The 20007-nt window shown below is 41.6% G+C and overlaps 2 protein-coding genes across 7 annotated transcripts in view; both read right to left on the reverse strand.

The window, feature by feature from the left end:
* Nucleotides 1-3546, reverse strand: part of GRHL1 (grainyhead like transcription factor 1) — a 44764-nt gene extending 41218 nt beyond the window's left edge. For 2 of the 3 annotated variants that reach the window (XM_075750640.1, XM_075750639.1), the window contains exon 1: nucleotides 3413-3546. In XM_075750640.1, coding sequence (XP_075606755.1) covers nucleotides 3413-3432 — 20 coding nt within the window. In that variant the 5' untranslated portion in view covers nucleotides 3433-3546. Of the gene's footprint in view, nucleotides 1-2798; nucleotides 2912-3412 lie in introns of those variants that run through there. The other variant, XM_075750638.1, reaches the window with a different exon arrangement.
* An 8071-nt stretch (nucleotides 3547-11617) lies between these two features.
* Nucleotides 11618-20007, reverse strand: part of TAF1B (TATA-box binding protein associated factor, RNA polymerase I subunit B) — a 51422-nt gene continuing 43032 nt past the window's right edge. For all 4 annotated transcript variants that reach the window (XM_075750641.1, XM_075750643.1, XM_075750644.1 and 1 more), the window contains 4 exons: nucleotides 19256-19346; nucleotides 18740-18810; nucleotides 16373-16598; nucleotides 11618-12293 (listed from right to left, as the gene is read on the reverse strand). In XM_075750641.1, coding sequence (XP_075606756.1) covers nucleotides 12101-12293; nucleotides 16373-16598; nucleotides 18740-18810; nucleotides 19256-19346 — 581 coding nt within the window. In that variant the 3' untranslated portion in view covers nucleotides 11618-12100. The remainder of the gene's footprint in view (nucleotides 12294-16372; nucleotides 16599-18739; nucleotides 18811-19255; nucleotides 19347-20007) is intronic.

Below are 20007 nucleotides of genomic sequence, written 5' to 3' on the forward strand. Positions count from 1 at the left end.
TCAATGTAAATCAGGATTAATTTGACCAAACTCAGCTGGATTACACCAGCCTATATAAAATCACAAAGCCATTTAAGAGCACCACTGACCTGCTCATGCTCTGAATCCAACCCAGAAAAGTTACACGCTCTTACTAGCCTACCACCTACAAAACCTCTAGCCCATCCTGTGTAATACTACCAAGCCACAACTTGCTCCAGTTCCCACATAGGACTAGAACATGTGAATTAACAAAACATCTCTTTCCCCCAGAGCTTTCAGAAGGTCTCTTCCCTTTAAGAAGAGTCTTTCCCTCTGAAAACACCACCCAGAAGCTGCTGATTAGTTATAGACTGCACAGGGAAATTGGTTAAAGGGACCTCAAATCAATTTGGCAGTGAATTTTTCTGACAAGGGAAGCCAAAAGTCTTAATGCCTGGTTACCGTTGAAATAATCTGTGATGCTAGTTTGAAAACACTCAACAGATGACTGGGGAAAAAAAGAGAAAAAGTGGAGGTTTTTCCCTTTATGTTGTAGTATTAAAAAAAAAAAATATTTACTCTGAACATTTTGAGATTGCTGGGAACAAGATTACTTAGACCTTCTGCCCACAGGTGAAAGTGGGACATCTGTAGAAAATGCTGTCCTACCAGCTTAGACAACTTAATATACTTTGGTTCTATTGTTAAAGTATATGCTTCATCTTTCAAGTCGGCTCAAGCTAATGTTGTTTAAAACTGACTTTTAAAACAGTTCACACAGTTTTCTTTCCAGCACAAGCATAACATTAGTTTAGTGCAGACTGGCAGGGAGGCTTTTTTATTTTCTTAAATAATCCCAAACGCAGCGGTTTTTAATGAATTGGTAATAGTTTCAAATAAATAATTAAAAAACGCGGAACCCCACAAAAACGAGTTCCCCACCACCATCACACCCTTTCCTCAGTAGATAAGCATTCTTTTCATCTAGTTACCCAGATGCATTCGGAGATTGAAATATACTACAAATACAAAACGTTGTGAAATACTCTAATCACTATAATCAGCTTAACAGTATCCTACATTTATCACCACCTTCTACCAAAAAGATTGCAAAGCACTTTGCAAATTACGCGTTCGATCCTTTATCAGTTACACAAGGAGTCTTGCTGAGCTTCAATGGGACAGCCTGGCTGAGTAGAAAGACACTTAGAGCGAGTGGGAGTTTCCAGGACTTGTAAGAGCACTTTGTGGCTATAAAACTGTATTATACGGTTGGAAAAAGGCAAAAAAACCCCAAAAAAGACAAGCTCTTGCACCGAGCCCTCTCTTTAGGTCTTTGTACATATTTAGAATCAAGGGCATTCAGCTCGTATTGAAGACTGCACAGCAAAAGATAAAGGGACATGGTACAAGCTTCTAGTCTTATACAATGTGATAAAAGAAGCCTCGAATATCCATAGCAAATGGCTAAGTCCTCAAGTTAAAGTTACTCGTAAAGAAAAAGGCAACTGAAGTGACCCGGGTGCAGTTCCCTCCATCCAGCCCTGCCAAGCTGAAGGGCTAAGTCAGCCTTGCTGGAACTCACAAGACCACTAAGCTGATTCCCTCCAGCAACGCAAAGTTCACATGGAAAGACAGAACCAAAAATACTGAAAACTAAAGGAGCCACTAACCAGAAACATAGCAAACGCAAAACCAACGTATTTTTGTGTGATTTCTTTGTCATTGCAACACCTAAATGTAAAGCACATTGCCCTGCAGGTAACCTACCCCTCTAAAAGCAGCATAGAAAAAAATTATCTGCAGAACTATCAAGAGAAGCACAGGGTTTGGCAGTAACTCAATCCCTTAACGGAACCGCAGCTTCTTTCAGGAAAACGCCAACTTATTAATAAGAGAAGGCAAACATTTATTTTTCTAAATTTAAGGTTTCAAGATTACTGGATCTGCTCGAAAAGTAGTAGACATGTCCAGTAAAGGCTGGAAATAAGTTTCCTACTGCAGCTTTAATAATTTCTGAACTTTATTTTCTACATGACTGAAGCGGAAGCAGAGGAACGCTACAAAAAGCAAATACTCTCTCTTTGCTTGTGAGGATCCCACAGCCTGCAGTGTTCTGATCACAGAAACTATTCCTACTGACTTCACCGATCCATAACCCACCCTTTCTCTCCCTCACCGTGCGATTTAACTCCAGACATTAGGAGATCCTCAGCCGCAACGTGCTTTATACCTGGTCTTGCACTGAGCACACCTTTAATGCTGAGGCAGCACAGAAGATTTCTTTCGATGGCTTCTACGTGCCAGAAAAGTGAAGTGCACGTACCTAATTGCTATGGTCTCATCTATAAAGTGTCACTGAAGTAAAAAAAGGTATGGAAAATCCTAATCACAGGGTAAAGCTAGCGAGCTGCTGCATTAGAGTCCTCTTTCTAGAGAGCAGTATATTAAAAAAAAAAAAAACAACTAGTAAAAATCCTCTGCTTTCCCTAAGAAATGAGTGCATTTGAGTCACCGATCATTCAAAATACAATCATTTTATAATCGGTTCTTCAGATCCCTTCAGAGTTATCCTGTTTTTCTTACAGTGTCCACAGCCACCGTCTCCAGACGGGCACGGTGACAAGCGCAGAAGCAAACCCAAGCCATTAAACGCTGCAAGGGATCCGCTTGAAGACGACGTCTCGGCATTCCACACCGTGAAGTTACAGAAAACACACCTCAAGCTCAGTTTTAACTCTCCTAACACCCGGGTTCGCGCAGTGCGAGGTAGCTGCAGCCGAGCTCCCCGAGAGCCCGCCGGAGGGGCAGGGGCGTGCGCCGGCAGCCCCCCTTACCTGCCGAAATCCACCTTGCCGGAGGGGTGCGCCTCGTAGAAATCCATGGGGGCCGCTCCCGCCGCCGGGATCCGGCGGGGGCACAGCCCGGCCGCTGCGGCTCCGCCCGCCCGCCTCCCTCAGCCCCCGGGAGAGGGGCAGCCCGGCGCTGCGGCGGCGCCCGCTTCTCCCGACGGCGCGGCCCGCTCGCCGCCACCGCCCGCATTTAAGGCGCGGCGGGGCGGGGGGCGGACGGCGGCGGCGCTGACCCACGCCTCGCTGCGGGTGTCGGGTTTCAAAGCCGGCCCTGCCTCGCCGCTCGCCTCGCGGGGCGGGGTGGCCGCCGGGGTCGTCCCGCTGCGCCGGGGGGCCCCCCCCGGGGCTCACCCCCCTTCCCCCGCCATTTCGCGCCGCCCCGCCACAGCCTCCGGTTACTCCTCCAAGAAGATGGAGGGGGCGGGCCCCCGAGAAGAGCAGCTTTCCCCCCCGCCCCGGTCCGGTCCGGCCCCACAGGAGAGCGGGCGGCGGGTCCCGGGCGGCGAGCCCCTCTCGCCGCAGCCCCCCGAAGGGGCGGCAGCACCGGTCGGACCGGACCCGTTTCTCTCCCCCTCCCCTTCCCCGCCCGGCTCACTCACTTGTCGTAGTCTTGTGTCATGTCTGGCGGAGGCAGCGGGCGGCAGAACTGGCCCGGCTGGTCGGGAGGGCGAGGCGGGGGCGAGCGGAGAGTGCAGCGCGCAACCCGCCGCACCGACGAGTTTTGTCGGCTTTTCTCGCCCGCTCAGGTGGCTCCCGCAGCCGCAGGTGGACGGGCGCCGCGCAACGCCTCCCATTGGCTGTCGCGGACCGCGGGGCGGAGTCGCCGCGCCCCCATTGGGCGACTGGGCGGGGAGGGGCGGTGCTGGCGCCCGTGCGGGGCTCCGCGAAAGACGGGGGGCGCCACGGCTGAGGCAGTGCTGAGGTGCCTCGTAGGTCCTGGGTCTGGGCCAGGCCGGGCTGCGGGTGATACGAGCCGCAGCCCCTTCGTTACAACGCGGGGGACGGCGCAAGTAAGACACGAGTAAAACTTCGCGGGGAAGCTGCTCCCCCAACGGCTGGGGGCCTTCCTGGTGCCCGCCCCCTCCCCCGCTGTCAAAGGCCGATTTCCTGAGGAAAAAATCCCTTTTTCCCCCCGGTTTCACCTCTCCCCTTGCACGTCCAGCCTTCACGGGGGCTAAGGCGCTGGCACCGCAGCTGCACCGGAGTCTCCAGCCGCCTTCTCCAGCCGCGGTACGCGGGGGGGTGTTGGAGGGGTTGGGGGGGGCGCCCGTCCCGCTGTCCCTTAAGGCCCAGGGCAGCGTTAGCGGGGTATCGCCTCACGGGACCCCGGCCCTGGGCTAGGACTCCCGGTAGAGGACGCGGGAATCACCCTGGCAGCGTTTTTACACCAAAAATGGCTTTCCCTTTTCCCTCTCCCATCCCATATAACCTTATTTATTTTTCCTGCACTAAACCCATTTTTATGAAAGTCTAAAACGGGCACAAGGCACATTAATTTGCACGATCACTGCACCAACTTCCAGTGTAGTGGATCCTAGCATCATTAGTGCCTCGTAGATGAACCTGGGGTTGGAGAGAAAGGGAAGTTTACAATGAAGTTACTGCTGGAAATGCACGTAATTCCTCTGGTTTAACAGCAGCAGCAACATTACAAATACATTAGATATATCCAAAGTGGCATGCATGGATTTAAATCAGAAAGATCTTAAGTTTCTCCTTGAGAAATAAGGGTGGGAGGTTGCTTGTTTAAGTAACAAGTTGAATCAAACCCATATAGCAACAATGCTATCTATCATATGTCAAGATGCTTCAGATAGCTACTGTAATTTAAAAGTATGCACACTAATAAGAGGTCTCTCCTTCTAGGTCAAAATCTCTTCCCTATTTGTACAGGATATACTCCAATGCAAAATTATAGAAGGACAATTCAAGCAGCCAACCGAAGGAAATATGAAACTAAAGGGAAGAAACTTTCACTAAGGGTCTAATCCTAGAAGTTGCTTAATATCCTCTGACTGGATTACAACTAGCATTCTAGAAACAAAATGCTTTGTCTGGATCTATAAACGTTGCCATTAGGATGACAAAGATAAATATCATTACTGAAGTAGGATCTTGCTCTACAAAGTGAAATGAACTGATATAAATTGTTCTTTATGACATGCAATAAAAACCCATTTTAAAATCTAATTCAAGATTATCTAGAAGAAAATTTCTTATCTGCTCCTGCATATGAAAAAATTACTGTTATCCAATTAAGAAGTTAGAAAATTACATTTTTCCACATAACTGACTTTGTTTCCGATAGAAATTACAAAACCAGCTCAAAATTGCAAGTATTGGAAAGGACTGCTAACTTTCTCAGGTGTTTTTCACTCACATTCCCCGCTTCTGTTTGTGAAATTCTGGGATGTGCAGACACAAACAGTGCTTTTTTGGCACATGTGCATACTTTTCATTAACAATAAAATATTATACTACCCTGTAGCCGTAAGTGACCCAGATGCAGTACGTGAAGAAGCTCAGTCACGTTTACATTGCACCCAAATTGTTAAAATCTTAGTAATGTGCCACGCTTGGTATTTCTACTTAACTAGAACACACCATCATTTTATTCCAAATAAATCAAAGCTGTTGCCTCTGCAAAAGGGACAGCTTTTCTTAACAGCCTGATCTGCCGATGAAAACTTAGTTATCGACATAGCAATCACTTCCACATTCAGGAGACAATGATATAAACACTGGATTGTGACACCGCTGACTAATCTCCCGGTCACAATCTAGACTGTAACACCACTTGTAGGTGTATTTCTGTGATGTCACTAACCAGGTTGCCTCATCGCTGAATAAAATCAGGCAAGGAGCACAAAGGGATTTAGCAGAGCTTTGGCTCGGGCATAAAGCCATGCCAGCCTGATGGAGCAGCACTCTGGCAGGACTTTCCTTGCCCTGCGCTGACTGGTGTTCACTCCAACTTCTTCCCTCGCTCAGCCCTTTCACCTTGATCTCACTGCTCTCCTCCACCTCTTGTGCCCTTCCCTTTACCTTTCCGTCTGTCTCGGTCCTGCCTTCAGTGTTCTCCTTCCCTTCTTCACATACTCAATTCCTTTTAAATGAATCCCACTTGAAACACACAAGGAACCCCACTGAACTCAGGTGCCGTTTGCAACCATCTGGCCGAGCGCTGTCTCAAGGTGTTTGAACCTCTTCCTAGTCTGTCTTTTGGCATCGCTCTCTAGAGAAACTGGGATTTATTCTGGACAAGGATTATAAAGCTACTGTTATGACTTACCTAACAAATAAGGTTTTAAAATTTCATACCTGATAATTATCATCTACACGCACTGGCCATTCACACCTGTGTAATAAACAAACAAGTTGCATCAAGTTTGTAACAGTACTTTTGATTTCACAAAACGCGTCAGGGAGTCAAAACAAGATACTTTCTACTTAATCTGAACCCCTCAGATGCGAGAGCCAGGCTGCGGAGCTGGCTGTAAAAAGCAGCGAATCTTCTATACTTCTCTCCATTACACAGCACACCAGGCAAGCTTTTCTCTTCTGCAGTAGGGCTGTGGTCACTAATGACAGAGCTGGAAAAGAAAGCCCAAAACTCATCACTGACCCCCACAGAACCAGCCTGAAGGCATCAAAGGGCTGAAAAAGAGAGAAGAGCCCAGGCAGAGGTTCATGAACTCACTAGGAAGTGAGGTGAAAGCAGGCACAGCAGAAAGAAATAGACAAGTGACAGTGGAAAAGCTGGAAAAGATAAAATGGAAAAAGCCAGGGGGAAAAAAAAGGGTAAAGAAATAAATGAAAGCATAATATGTGAATTACAAAACAGGACGGAGAAACAGTTTGCTTTTCACTTCAGTCACATCCCTATACGCAATCTTGCAGGCATTCCTTAAAGATTCCCCTTTTGATTCAGTGTTTAGCCCTAAAGATAATGTAAATACTGTTGAGAGCATACAGACCATTCAGGGGCAGGAGGTGCAGCTCCATCAGCCTAACTGAGGATGCTCTGAAATGACTACAATGTAAATTAATCAATTTGGCTGTAGCCTATACATTAAAAAAAAAGTTGTCAGCCTGAAGCCTAGAATTTTATCAATCTTTAGCGTGCTATCCAGTCTCACTGGACATTTCTCATCTTTGCTCAATATTGCACTTCCTCCGGGTTTGACTTCTGTGTACATAGGTCCTGCTGCACAGGCCGATAGTGGTGTAGCAAGAGAACAGCGTGTGCAGCTCTTTTGCTGCATACTGTTCTTTGCCTAATCCGCTTTGCTCCACAGCACGGAAAACACCCAGTTGTCCAGTTAGGAGTTACAAATGCCACGGGTCTAAGTTCAGTAAACAAAAATGTTTTGTCACAATCTTAGATTAACATCGCGCAACTTGCTGTGCTGATGAGATCGAGGGCCAGGTGGATTCCTTCACATCCTAGCGTCAGAGCAAACTGCAAGTGGCTGTCACGGGGAGCCCTGCTGCACCGTGTTGAGGGACCCCAGTCCAAGTCCTGCTCGGAAGCACAAGAGCCAGCCTGCAGCCATGAAGCCTGCCTAGCTGCGAGCAGCTGACGGCTCACCGGGAACTCACTAGCTCTGCAGTCCGATATCCTGACCTTGACATCTGGGGCACTTGGATGTAGTTTTAGGATGCCCTTCTCTTCCCTGGGCTGTAAACGGTTGGTGTCTTCACCCCCTCGCTCGCAGCAGCCTCTACTCTGCACCCGTCGGGCGGCCCTGTCAGAGGCAAGCAATGCTCAGCCAACCACTGCAGGTACCCACCATGAGAGGCAGCACAGAAGCATCCCAGGACCCAGACCGAGCTATCGGATCACAACACAGACACTAACCATGCTCCGCAGCATTCTCACGAGGCAATGGCAGGTCTGCAGTTGATGAGCAAAGCCAGTGCTAGGGGAACAGGACAGTCTATGAGCAGACACAGAATACTTCTACAATACAGAGGACCCATGGGAGATTATCAGAGGAATGTGCTTGTATTTTTTTTTTTTTTTAAACTACCTGATGTACTGCCAGAGGCAGAACGTAGATGCTGAGGATCAAGGAGGAGTGTTCTGGCTCTCAAAGTGCTGCCATTAGCAGTTGTACAAGGGCAGCTATGACCTCACGTGAGGACACAAGCATTCATCATCTCCTGTTCTGCCAATCCTTACTCACTCTCTTGTTCACTGTTTCAGCATCATCCTAGCACAAGCAGCAGTGAGGAAAGCTCTTTCACGTACGCCTGCTCCCACATCTTGGCATCCCCTTTATGCTCTCTCTCTCATCTCATCTGGTCAGGAACAAAGGAGCTTCGCAAGTGAGGAGCAACAGGACCAGTAACTGTGGAGGAGATGCTGGAAAGCAAGCATTCTGCATTTACTGCGGGGACAAAAGCACTGAGAGACACTGCTTTGACCAACCCACGCACTGATGTGGATAGATATGGAAATAGATATGACTGTATGTGCTGAGAAGCCCATTTCCTTTTGGATCAAAATAGGAGATTCATTAAATAGTTATTCTGACTCTTTCTGCCTGTGAAACAGCCTAAAACTTACTCAACCTGACACGGGGAAAAGACAGACGAACCAGGGAGCAGACACCGTATTTGGGAACTTAACATTTTTCAGACTTTACCCTACCAAAAGCCCAGCGGGTCCTGGCTCTTTTGCTCCTGGCTCTGCAAAAGCATCCTCTTGACATCTTACTGTAGATACCCTGAAAAATTTTTTCAGGACCATCAGCAAAAGTCTTGCTGACTAAAAAGGGAGAAAAGTCATTCTGAAGAAGGAACTTCTGAGCTTTCCAAGAAGTTACAAGAAAGCAAGCTATTCACTGTGTTGCCTGCGACACTGCACGAAGCTTTCTCAAATCTTCCAAACACAATTATTTCAGGGGTCATGCTAAAAATAGGTTAGGAAAGATGTAGTTGCAGTGAAGCCCATAGAACACACTATGGCCAGTAAATTAGACTAGCATTGCTGCAGGCATTGGGCTTTGCTGGGTCTCATTCTCTGGTTAAATCAGGTTCAAGGCCCTCACTCTGCATAAGAGGTTAAGGAGAATGTCAAACACCTCTCCTTCATGTCTGGAAAATGTAAAAAGAAAAATGTGTTTGACTGGGACTAAGTTGATATTGAGAATGTAGAAACACTGAGGTAGTGGAAAACTAGTAAGGTAAAATACCAATTCTGCTGAAGGCTGTACCTTTCAAAAGAAAATGAGACATCTGTCATATTTCTCCACTGAAACAACAAAAAGGTTGCATTATTTAAGAGAATTCATAAAAAATGTTACTTTTGAACTCTTAAAGATACAAAAAACCCCAGTGTGTTGAAATATAACACACAAACTAGGAAAAAGCCTAAATTCACTTTAGAAGGTGCATCAAGGTCTCAGAATAACTGATTTGCTATTGTCTAAGTTAATAATTATTTAACTATTCTAAGTATTCTCAATATATACTGTTTTAAAAGTTTAATCAAGAAAACCTGCACTGGCCTTTATCTATATACTTCAGAACTCTCATTCAACTTTTAGAGTAAAAAACAAAACAAATCAAGTCTCTTTACTTAAAATTTCCACAGGAAGAGGTACAAAAAGAGTAGCTATCAGAAAGGTGAGCCTTCCCCGGTCATTTTCAGCAAATAGTTACAGAAAGGAGCTGTAACTTAAAAGTAGATAAAGGAGGTGGTTGGAACTGCTGGGTTGCGGCAAACACCCTACCCTTCAGCTATCCACCGGTAGCTGTCTCTTCAGCCAGCGTGGCTCCACCTCAGGGTTGTATTAACTGGACTGGAAGTAGTTGTCCCAAGAGACCTCAACTACACTTCACGGAAGATAAGGCACTCTTGCGGCTCGTCAGCTTCTGAAACATCATTACTCCCAACATAAATGTTGATTGATTAAACTGGATAGAACTAACATTAAGTATTTTAGGGGCACACCCTCTACGTTTAAATCTGACTCCTAACCTATGTGTCCAGAAGGCACATGGCTCTTGATGATTAACTGCAAGCTTTATTCCAGTTTATTAAAGTACAGCTTTAATTTATTCTAACATCTAAGGGAGCTTTGTTACGTTTGTAACAATGTAACAATGAGCACAGTATTTTTAATTTATGAAGCTCAGATTTTACTACTACAGTAGTTTTAAAAGAAAGGTGTACCTATAATTAAGCGTGTAAGTCTTTCAAATAAAGACTTCTGAATTAAATTAATCCTTTATATATAATAAAGTCTTTTAGATAGTTAATTCAAAACTTTAACAGACATTATAGTAAAAAGAATGAGACACTAAGTTGCTTGAGCAAGCACTGTTGAAAACACTGACGTGTATTACGCTTCTGCAGATTTTTAACTGATACAAATACTCATCTAGAACAACAACAATGAATAATTTTACTAAATATTTACAAACTTTAGTCATTCACTCAGATGAGGTCAAACATAATAAATAATGGCTGATTTTAAAACACAAACACCAGACACAAGATGAGATTCAAATTGGTAGATTCTGAGTCCATTAATGTAAACATCAGTTCAAGACATATCTCGTCAGAAGTCTGAGGTATCTAGCACAACATGGCAATAGATTTAGACATACTAAACTGTACCCACTTAGGAAATCTCAAACACATGCTACAAGTAACAACTCAATCTGCTCTTTCCTCTTCCCCCATCGAGCACAGTTTAGCTCTGTATGGCTAAAACGATGCCTTCTCATGTGCATGTTACAATCACTTCATAGGACCATCACTCCAAATCCCTGAAAAAGCAAACGCTTTCACTCAAACTGCATCTTTTCTGTCACCTTAAATCAGGACACCATGCTTAATTACCTCCTGCCTCTACTCAGCCAGCGAAGCCTCCTGGTTTGCCAGTATTTCCAAGCGACTATTACAATTTAACTTTAATAGTCCTGTCTGCTCTACCCGTGCTTGAAATCCTGCTTTATCACTTTGCTCGAGACAGGCAGGGCAGCACATATCCACTCCTATCATTCACCTGTTCTCAATTTTTAGACAACAGCATCACAGATTGAACTGCAACAGATTTTAAACCCTTCCATTATATGCAAAGTCTACTTGCTGAACTGATTACCTTCCCAGATCACATCTCACTGAAGCCCTTGCTCAGGAAGGGAGCTATTACTCTTTTTAAAGCCTGCAGACACCATTTTTCTTGTCTGTAACAATGGTTAGAAACAACTGTTGATTTTGGTTTTGATCAAATAGATTTGGCAACTTCTGTACTCTGTACCGATGGTTGGAGTTGCTGAATTTTATTTCATCTGACTGAAAGCAACATTATTCATCTGGGTATCTACTCAACATCTCTGTTCAACATATACATATGTTATGGTGTCTTTAATGTAGTGGCAGCACCCAACTTCATTTACACGTTGTCTGGGACAGTTTAAAAACACGGTGCATAAATAAGGTTGAGCGTGAGAAATGGCTGAGGTGGAAGCTGCTGAAGATGCTGGATTATAAAGCGGTCAGAAGAAAGTCAAATGACAACAGTAGCCTTGCAAAAGAAGAATGACAGGAGGACCTGGCAGCTACCGTTGCACAAGAAATAGGATGGGCAGTTCCACGTGTAAAAGTAGCTGCAAAAATCTGTGAAGCCTGCAGTGGAACGTGGACCTGAGAGGTGATAACTTGAATGAGAGGCTCATGTATAACAAGAGACTGGGAGATACACAGGATGGAAGGAAATGTAGAATACAGTGCCAGAGTTACTCCAGAACAGCCTGTTTAGAAACAATGACTAAAAAACTCACTGCAGTGAAAACATCCACCAACTGCTCCTTTTATTTGTTAACACACCATTTCAAAACAAAGTAAACATTACTTTCTAGGAATGTATTTGCTGTCATACAACAGTAGGTAAAAAAATAGATAATATTTTTAATTGCAAAATCTCACAATGTAATTAGATGCTAACGGGCTGTCCAGTACACTCAAAATATGTACAATTATGCCAAAAAAAAATGGTAAATTCATATCTTCCTGTTGGCTCTGATACAAAGTGAGGACATAAATTGTGATAAACAGTTTCCTTGGTAACTTTCCCAGCTGGAAACCAGTGACTTAAATTATAGATAAAATGATACTACAACTAAAGTACCATAGTAGATCTCAGCACTACTATCTTAACAGAAAATTTCCATGCAGGCAGAAGGATCAGTATAAGTTTAGATGTAATACCATGGTTTGGGATCCAACCAACTAATTTACACGGTTTTAATACTGTTATTTTTAAGCCTTTTTACTTCCTCAGGCCTATATTGTATTTTGGCTTTTTACAGAGTTTTTTATTAAAAAGTTTGTGTTCTATCACACACACCTCGTCATGGATATAAGAGGGCTGTATCCTCAGAAGAAAGGAGAATAACCTTAGTACAAAATGGTAACTCTGGGGAAAGTCCACTTCTCTGTAATGAGCCAGATGACCACACAATCTGGAAAAAAAAAGGGGGAGGGGGGAAGCACCTTAAATTACAAGTCTAGTTCATATTTAACTAGTATTTACATATTTAATTGTAATTAGAGGAAAACTTTACATTTTACCAACAGCACAGATCACAATTCTGGTCTACAATGTCGATTCTATGAAGGCATCCACTCCTGCGAAACCTCTAAGTAGACGATCGGACCAAGACATGTTCAGAGACGGTGCAGACAGGGTAAGAAGGAAAAGTGCGTACACAGCTTCTTGCACTGTGAATCAGGATCATACTCAGCCAGGCAAAGAATATGTTCTTTGCCTTTCAGGACTAAATTGAACCAATGTTCATTCTGCCAGCTTTTAGCAAATATTGCTAAGCGTGAAAATGACTACCTTACCCTATTTTTAAAATTTCTAAGACTACCCAATGCAGACACCTCAGGCTCTTTTCTCTGTTCTTTGCCCACACTCTCCGTAGGGTCTCCTCTCTTCTTCCCGACACTAGGCCATATGATGGTAACCCATCCATTTCTTGTCCATTGCCCTTCTGTGTTAAATAGAAATTACCATCTAGAAACGAGAGAAAAATCTAAGTTCAAGCCAATGGAGTAAGATAAAAACACTGGGGCAAACATTGGCCAGGTTTGACAGAAAGTAATTAGTGCTATAGCAGCCTTCTGCTTAATTATTTTGTAGCTTTCATGGTGAAAATGATGATGTAATTTTATTGATGAAGTATATAAAGAAAATAGCAGACTGGACTTGCTGGTAACAAGTGTCAGACTGAACAAAAGATGACGCAGAGGACAGACTGCAGAAATAGCTCTGTAAACTCTAAGTTCAGCAATTTAGGTTGAAAAAATACCTTGTTCTGGGTTAGCTCAAAATTTGTTTTTATTAAAAGTGGTAAGACTAAAATAGTGTAAAATTCAGCTGTCTCAATTTTTAAAAAAATCTTTTACATTCATGCAAGGATTTAGGTGCTCTTCACCGTATAAGCCCTATGCATCTCCTAGCTTACTAGGCATTGCCCTGGGATGTGGAGCAGCAGAGTTTAAAATTTCCCCTCTGTCTGATTCAGAGTAGCGGTCTTAAATATTCACCAGAACAAGGACTGGAACCTGTCTGTCCCAATTTACGGGCAAGTGAGCTAATTACTAGACTATAGAGTCATTTGCTCGCTCCCTCTGGCCCAACAAACATTTACATTTTACCTCAAACGGGAGGAACAGACGGACCCATCCCAGAGTGCCACGCAAGGCACGCTTTGGGGAGCAGAGTCTTTGCTGAAAGCCTCCCGAAGTCTGGCAGATTGGAAATCTGAAACTAGGTCTCTCACACCAGAGGTCCCATCCTCTGCCCTGCCTCAGGTTCCCCGAAAGCTGCCGGCGACTTCTTACAAAAACTATGTTAATGAGACATTTCAGCAGCATTGTAACAAATTAGCCGACCCCTCAGCCCAACGTGTTTGCTAAATTCAAGCTTCACTGAGAAATGTTGTTGGTTGAATCAAATCTGTCTTAATTCATATTACCTCAAAAATGTATTTTGCTACGTCCTAGTCTTACCCCTGAGATTCACCAATTACAGCTCTTACGGCAACTTAGGTGTCAAATCTCAGTTTTCGGGGGGCGGGGGGGGGGGAGTGATATTCTATATTCTGAGGCAAATGCATATTGCATCAATACTGTAAAACACCTACTTGATTAACTGGAGTTACACTTTTCACAAGAGTACCTAAACACACAGATATTTTTGCCTCATTTTGTGCTATTTACTCTGAGAGCATGTCTGAAGAGTTAAAAAAAATCCCAAGCAATTTAAAATTTAGATGTAATAAGGTAAATCTGTTTTTCTCAATATTTTTCACATATTGTAATACCTCATCATGTATCACCTGAAGATTTCTATATCAAATTAATCTTCTAAATTCAGTTTAAAATGGAAAGTTTTAAAATACATTGTACGTTTTTTAAAAGCATTTTACCAACCATCTGACTGATCTCAGCTTTGGCCACACTGAAATCATACCTTAGTCCTAGGATTAAAGCATTTCAGGAGTCCCAGTTAGACCATGCTGATTTTTAGAGAAAGAGAATTCGTAAGTTTGTTTTTAGTTCTATTATACATACACACACTTGCATAGGATAAAACCTCATATCTGAGCGAGTAGATGATGTTTTCCAAAGTTAAGTAAGTGTCAGATGTATAATTAACTACTTGCATTGCAAATGATATAATGGGAAATTTAACCGGTAAGAATTTAAATTCAAATCTTGTTTCATGAAGGCTATGACAATTTTCCATTAACATTTTAATATATTACATATGAAAATGTAGGCTTAAAAACAGACTTTGCATGAAAGATTATTCACACAAACATACACCGAAATATCCACTCATTCAGTGTGTACATAAGATTTACGCAAATTTGTGGTAAAAGGATTATTACCTCTCCTCCCTTCAAAAAAAAAAAAAAAGCTTCTTATTCATACAAAAGAATGAATCCATACAACCAAAGCTCTTGTAATATAACACTGTGTTTACATTATTCCAACCCATTTCTGTCACGGTGGGTATGTGAAAGGTAATATGAAAAAGAAAATAAAGATAAGCAAATAAATCCACTGAAAGACAGAAAAGACTGCATACATGTATAAGCCAGTTATTTTCAAGGGAAATATTCAAGGTTTTAAAAATCAGGAAAGTATCACTAAGATTTTTGTAGGGGCTGTTGCTCTCTTAAGCATGACATTTAGAAGTATATACCAGACAAAGATTTAAGATGTTATCCAATGCACTAATGAAATCTCATTTCGCATTAACATTCCCTGAACTCTTTTCCAAAAACCACCAATTTTATGCACAAGAAATTCAGGAGAATCCAATTCATCCTCAAAGTTCATCTTTTTCACCGATACATTCATTTGCTGGATTAGGATTTCATGATACAACCAATGGCAGAACCAAAATCTGGTGTATGATCCAGAAGCCTTATCTAAACCACCAAGGGAGTTTGTGAGAAACACTATTTTAGATATTTTTGATTCCCTGGAGTAAATGCTGCCAAACTCCTACACTCCCTCAGCAGGGGTTTTGCCTTCTAGCTCTGGCCATGGTTCTCTGCCAGCACCCACCAAATAGAAAACGAACCCATTTTTGCAGAATATGACATGAGAAGATATTAAAGGAAGAGTGAGAAGTTCGACACAAACCAGGCAGATACTGAAATATCTCTGTAACTTCATACAAGGCTGGATTAGCTGGCCTATCATTCCCCTTGCTACTTAGGTCCTTTAGAGAAAGGAATTTTGCTAACAAATAGCATGACTGTTTTGATATACCCTTAACTGAAAGAAAAAAAAAAGTCAGGATTTGGGAACAGTTTTCTAATAAAGATGGACACTAAACTTCCTTACTAGCACAAAATTTTTTCTTTTCCCGTATTTCTTCTTTTACTTTTCCAGTAGAAGAAATTTCTTCTTTTACTTTTCTGCTTGCAAAAAAAACCAGCTGTTGATTGCCGAGATTCTTAGATGAAATAGTGATAAAGTCCTTCTCACTTGTAGTTATTCTTTAAAAAAATATGTTCTGGAGGCATTAATTGCCTACTTATTTGAACTCTGACTGCTACTTTTAATTTTCATTTTGATTAAGGGCACCACAAAAGGACAATAGTAATTAAAAAAATTAATTTCCTATGCTTTTTTGGGGTCCAGGGGAGAGAGGAATGGAACCATTTTCCCATTCTCTGGAGAGCTGTGGCACAAGTTTTTTTCTAAAATACTATGAAGAAGGAAGTGAATATTTGTATCTAGCTGCCACTTTTGCCACGTGACTCTAGCTGTTGATTTTGTCTCATCTCCTCTCTTCTCAAAAGCTCACTTTGATCACTCTTCATGTTATAATTTGTCTACTCCCAATCCAAGACTAACCATTCCACACACACCCCTTTCTACAAATGATTTTAACTATATGTGAGTACATAGCTGTGTACACGCCCCATAGTTGTCATTTGTAAAAATATATACATGGCACTTTACTTTCAGGAGAACTTTCCAAAATGTATTTAACAAAAATTTGAATACTTACTTCTCAGTACATAGTTTAACTGTACACAGCCAATAGTCAGGGTTCACGGCTGTAAGTAAACCACATTTTTCTTGCAAAATTCCCTTCAGGCTATGCCCGTGAAAACAACTCCCATCTGTGTTTTCTTCAGACCAACTTAACTGAAAACTTGAAGGATTTGGTTTTTCAGCAGGTTGCACTGAACCAGACAGCTTGCCAAACTGATTTTGTAAGTTCACAACTATTTCTGTACAAATAGAAAAAAAAAAAAAACAAGGCAAAAGTATTAAGTATTAGAATACTGTTTAGAGATAATTAATACAGGAAGAAAATAGGGTATTTGTGCTTTTCAGAAATTTTTTCTTTTTTTTTTTTTTTTTAAAGTCTGTGTGTAATACTGAGAAACCCTGAAGGTCCGTATGTTCTCTCCCACATTCCATTTAAAATTCAACTGTGTCACATGTTTTAGGGAAAGATTTTGAAAAATAATTCAAATTGCCATGTCTTTCACACCTAATGATATTAATACTGGGGTACTCCAAAATAATTCCCCAAGTAAAACCTCTAAAATATTGCTGGTATTTTTATTCTGATAGAAAACACATGCCAGGATGCCTTTCACTATATTTACCTGGTCATATGCTATCACTCCGACTGGCTAAGATTTTTTGAGTAGATTCCTGTGTATCAGAATTAAGGAAGCCTGGTTTCATACACATATGGATTTAAAGTTAAGCTTTTCATAGTGCACATTTCAACTGGGGAAAAAAACCCCAACAACAACAAAACCACTCCACCTTTCCCCACTGCTAGTGAAAGAATGACAAACTTTCCTAAGTTACTGAGACTGAGAAGGAAAAGAAGGTATGATGATAGGTCAGCACACACAATATGACCACCTAAGCCTTCTTTCCCTAGGATAAGAAGCAAGTTAAAATTAACACTTGTTGGAGCTTCAACTTCTTTTTATGACGTGTATCTGAATACACTCATTCATAAACTGGAAAAAAAGCAGAAGAGACATCCTAAAATACGAAGGACTGGGAAGCTTATCTTTCAAGAGGACACGAAAAATCTACCATCATCAACAAAGGCTGAGGAAAGTTTCTGAAAACCTGCATCTGGCACGTAAGTGTTCTAGAGCACTCTTTGTCTCTACTGTTTTAAATTTGCTTTAAGATGAATCTTTCCTGTTACAATGGCATTATGTGATATTCCTGCTTGCAACAGCCAGTGGTAAAGGTTCATAATCTAAGTGGTCGTCTTCTAGCTCAAAGAGAAACAGAGCCAGAAAAGGAATCTAGAGTGGCAATGATGAACAATGAATCATTATTCACTTTTTCTTATAAACGCAGGAACTAAAGGGCATCTGAGCAAACAATCAGCTTGAAACAAATAAACCTAAACATGTTTTTCCACAGAACATGACTTGACTGCAGGATCACCTCTACCAAGTTTTGAAGTGTAAGAACATTCCAAAAAACCCTAATTGCATTCTTGAAAGAGAAATTCAACATGAGTTACACAAACCAAATAGGATTATACAACCTGTTTAAAAGTGCCTGAACCAGTCACTTTCAGAAACTGGAAAAGTACATAAAGGGGAAAAATATCACTTGCCACACTTAACATTTCTCTCCAAATATCTGCTGCTTACTACATACTATTAAATGTAGAATGAAGAACTTCAGATCTAATTTGGTTGAATAAAATTCTGTTTTTCCGTATTTCCATAGATAAGCGGAGTTTTTGTTGGTTGGTTTGTTTACTTTTATGTCAATGTAAACCCCAGTAATTTCTTATAAGTACTTCTAGAGCTACTAAAATGAAGTAGAGGTACCTGCATTCTGACCATGTACAGCTAGCTGTTCAAGTAAAGTCACATTCAGACAAGCCTTCCTCACTTTCTATAGAAGACTGCAAGGAGTGGGAGAGAAGAGGGACATGCAAGGTCTACCAAAGGACATCCTGGAAAATCCATACCAAAGGATATGGGGAAGCAAAGAACAAAAGGGACAGGAAAGCTATGGAAGACCAATGACAATTCATGAAGATCACAGTTACATAAAGGCAGCTGACAATACAGTGAAGATGAGGACAGAGTACTCATTCTGAGATGAGGTTCAGTAGGTCATTACAAAGACTGGCAAAAACAGTTTCAGTTAAGCACGAGGAAAATTTCTCTTTGAAGAATTCCAGTCACGGGTTGTAAAATAGCACTACATTAATTGTACTCAGAGATAGTACTAGATTAATTGTACACAGAGGTAGAAGAGAGAAAAGTATTTTAAGATGTAAATGTTATTGCAGTCAGAGCTGCAGATTTTATATGATGGGAAAAGTTGGAGCAGATTTTTGCATTGCTGGGAAGAAGCAAAGTTTACTCACGTCTTCTCTTAAGAACTTTAGATTTCTTCTGGGCTGAATAGAACAGTGGCTTTTCACATCTCCACAGATACCTACCAGCAAGAGACATAAGAATTGTTAGGAAAAAGAAAGCTGGAGCAAACAAGAACAGTAATTTATTACAAATACTGCTAGAGGTATTAAAATAAAATAAAAAATAATGTAATGGTTAGTGCTATTAAAAGCCACTGCCCCCCTAACACATCTAGGAAATCTTTTTTCAGAGTAGACAAACTGAGGCATGTCAGCCTACATTTACTGTAATCAGTTAATTGTTCAGCTGTATAAGCTACTTGTCACAGAAAATGAGCATTTAATTAATATGCTGGATAAACATTATGAGTGTAAATAGAAAATTAAGATACGAATTTAATCACTCTATTCACCCAAGCTTGCTGGATTGAAATGTGGAGCAAATTCCTAACCTTTTCAATTTCTGTGAGGGTCAGGATTTCATGTAAAACTGACTACCTTAAAAAAGAAAAAAAAAAACCTTACTTGGCTCTTTCTTCATCCAATTTCTTTTGCTCCACATCCAAGGAACATTTTATAACCTTGTACCACTTTTTGAACTCAAAATACGGACCACCTGAATAAAACATACACATTTTAGGTTGGGAAAAAGTGAAAGAAATGTGTAGTAAACAGAAGGTGGTCTCCATGCAGTTAGACCCCGCCTATTCCACCTGTATCCAAACCTATCCTGAATTATGTGTGCTTAAAGAAAACATACTTGATCCAACAGTTCTGTAAGAAAGAGAAATGCAGAAATGCAGTAAAAGAACAGCATGTCATAAGAAGTGCAAATCAGCCCCTCAGCTTAGAATAGATGTCATAGATTTAGCACAATTCAAACCTTTTCCCTCCTTTCTGAAAGTTAAGTCTGAAAGTTTCCCTCCTCTCTACCAAATGAACTAGATCTCCACGGCGTGAAGTTGGCCTTCACCTGTTTGAAAGTTGACTTCAAGGGATTAATGAAACTATACATCAAGATTAGGTTTAAATGAAGATCTACACAAGCTCAGATGTAAAATTTCAAACAGCTTCCTCAACTCCCCACTGTCTGTCCTACTACCCATGAAACCTTACAGGGCTGGAAAGATAAACTTGATGATTGTATTCATTTTGTATCAACCTCCCATGTTTTAGAGCCCAGGAACTTAACTCACTGATATGTGAACAAAAATTTATCAGCATATACAAAGACATTAAGTCATATGGCATTCTAGCAGCACGTTTATCATCGATGC

This window comes from Balearica regulorum, chromosome 3 (assembly GCF_011004875.1).
Source record: "Balearica regulorum gibbericeps isolate bBalReg1 chromosome 3, bBalReg1.pri, whole genome shotgun sequence".
Taxonomy (NCBI): domain Eukaryota; kingdom Metazoa; phylum Chordata; class Aves; order Gruiformes; family Gruidae; genus Balearica; species Balearica regulorum.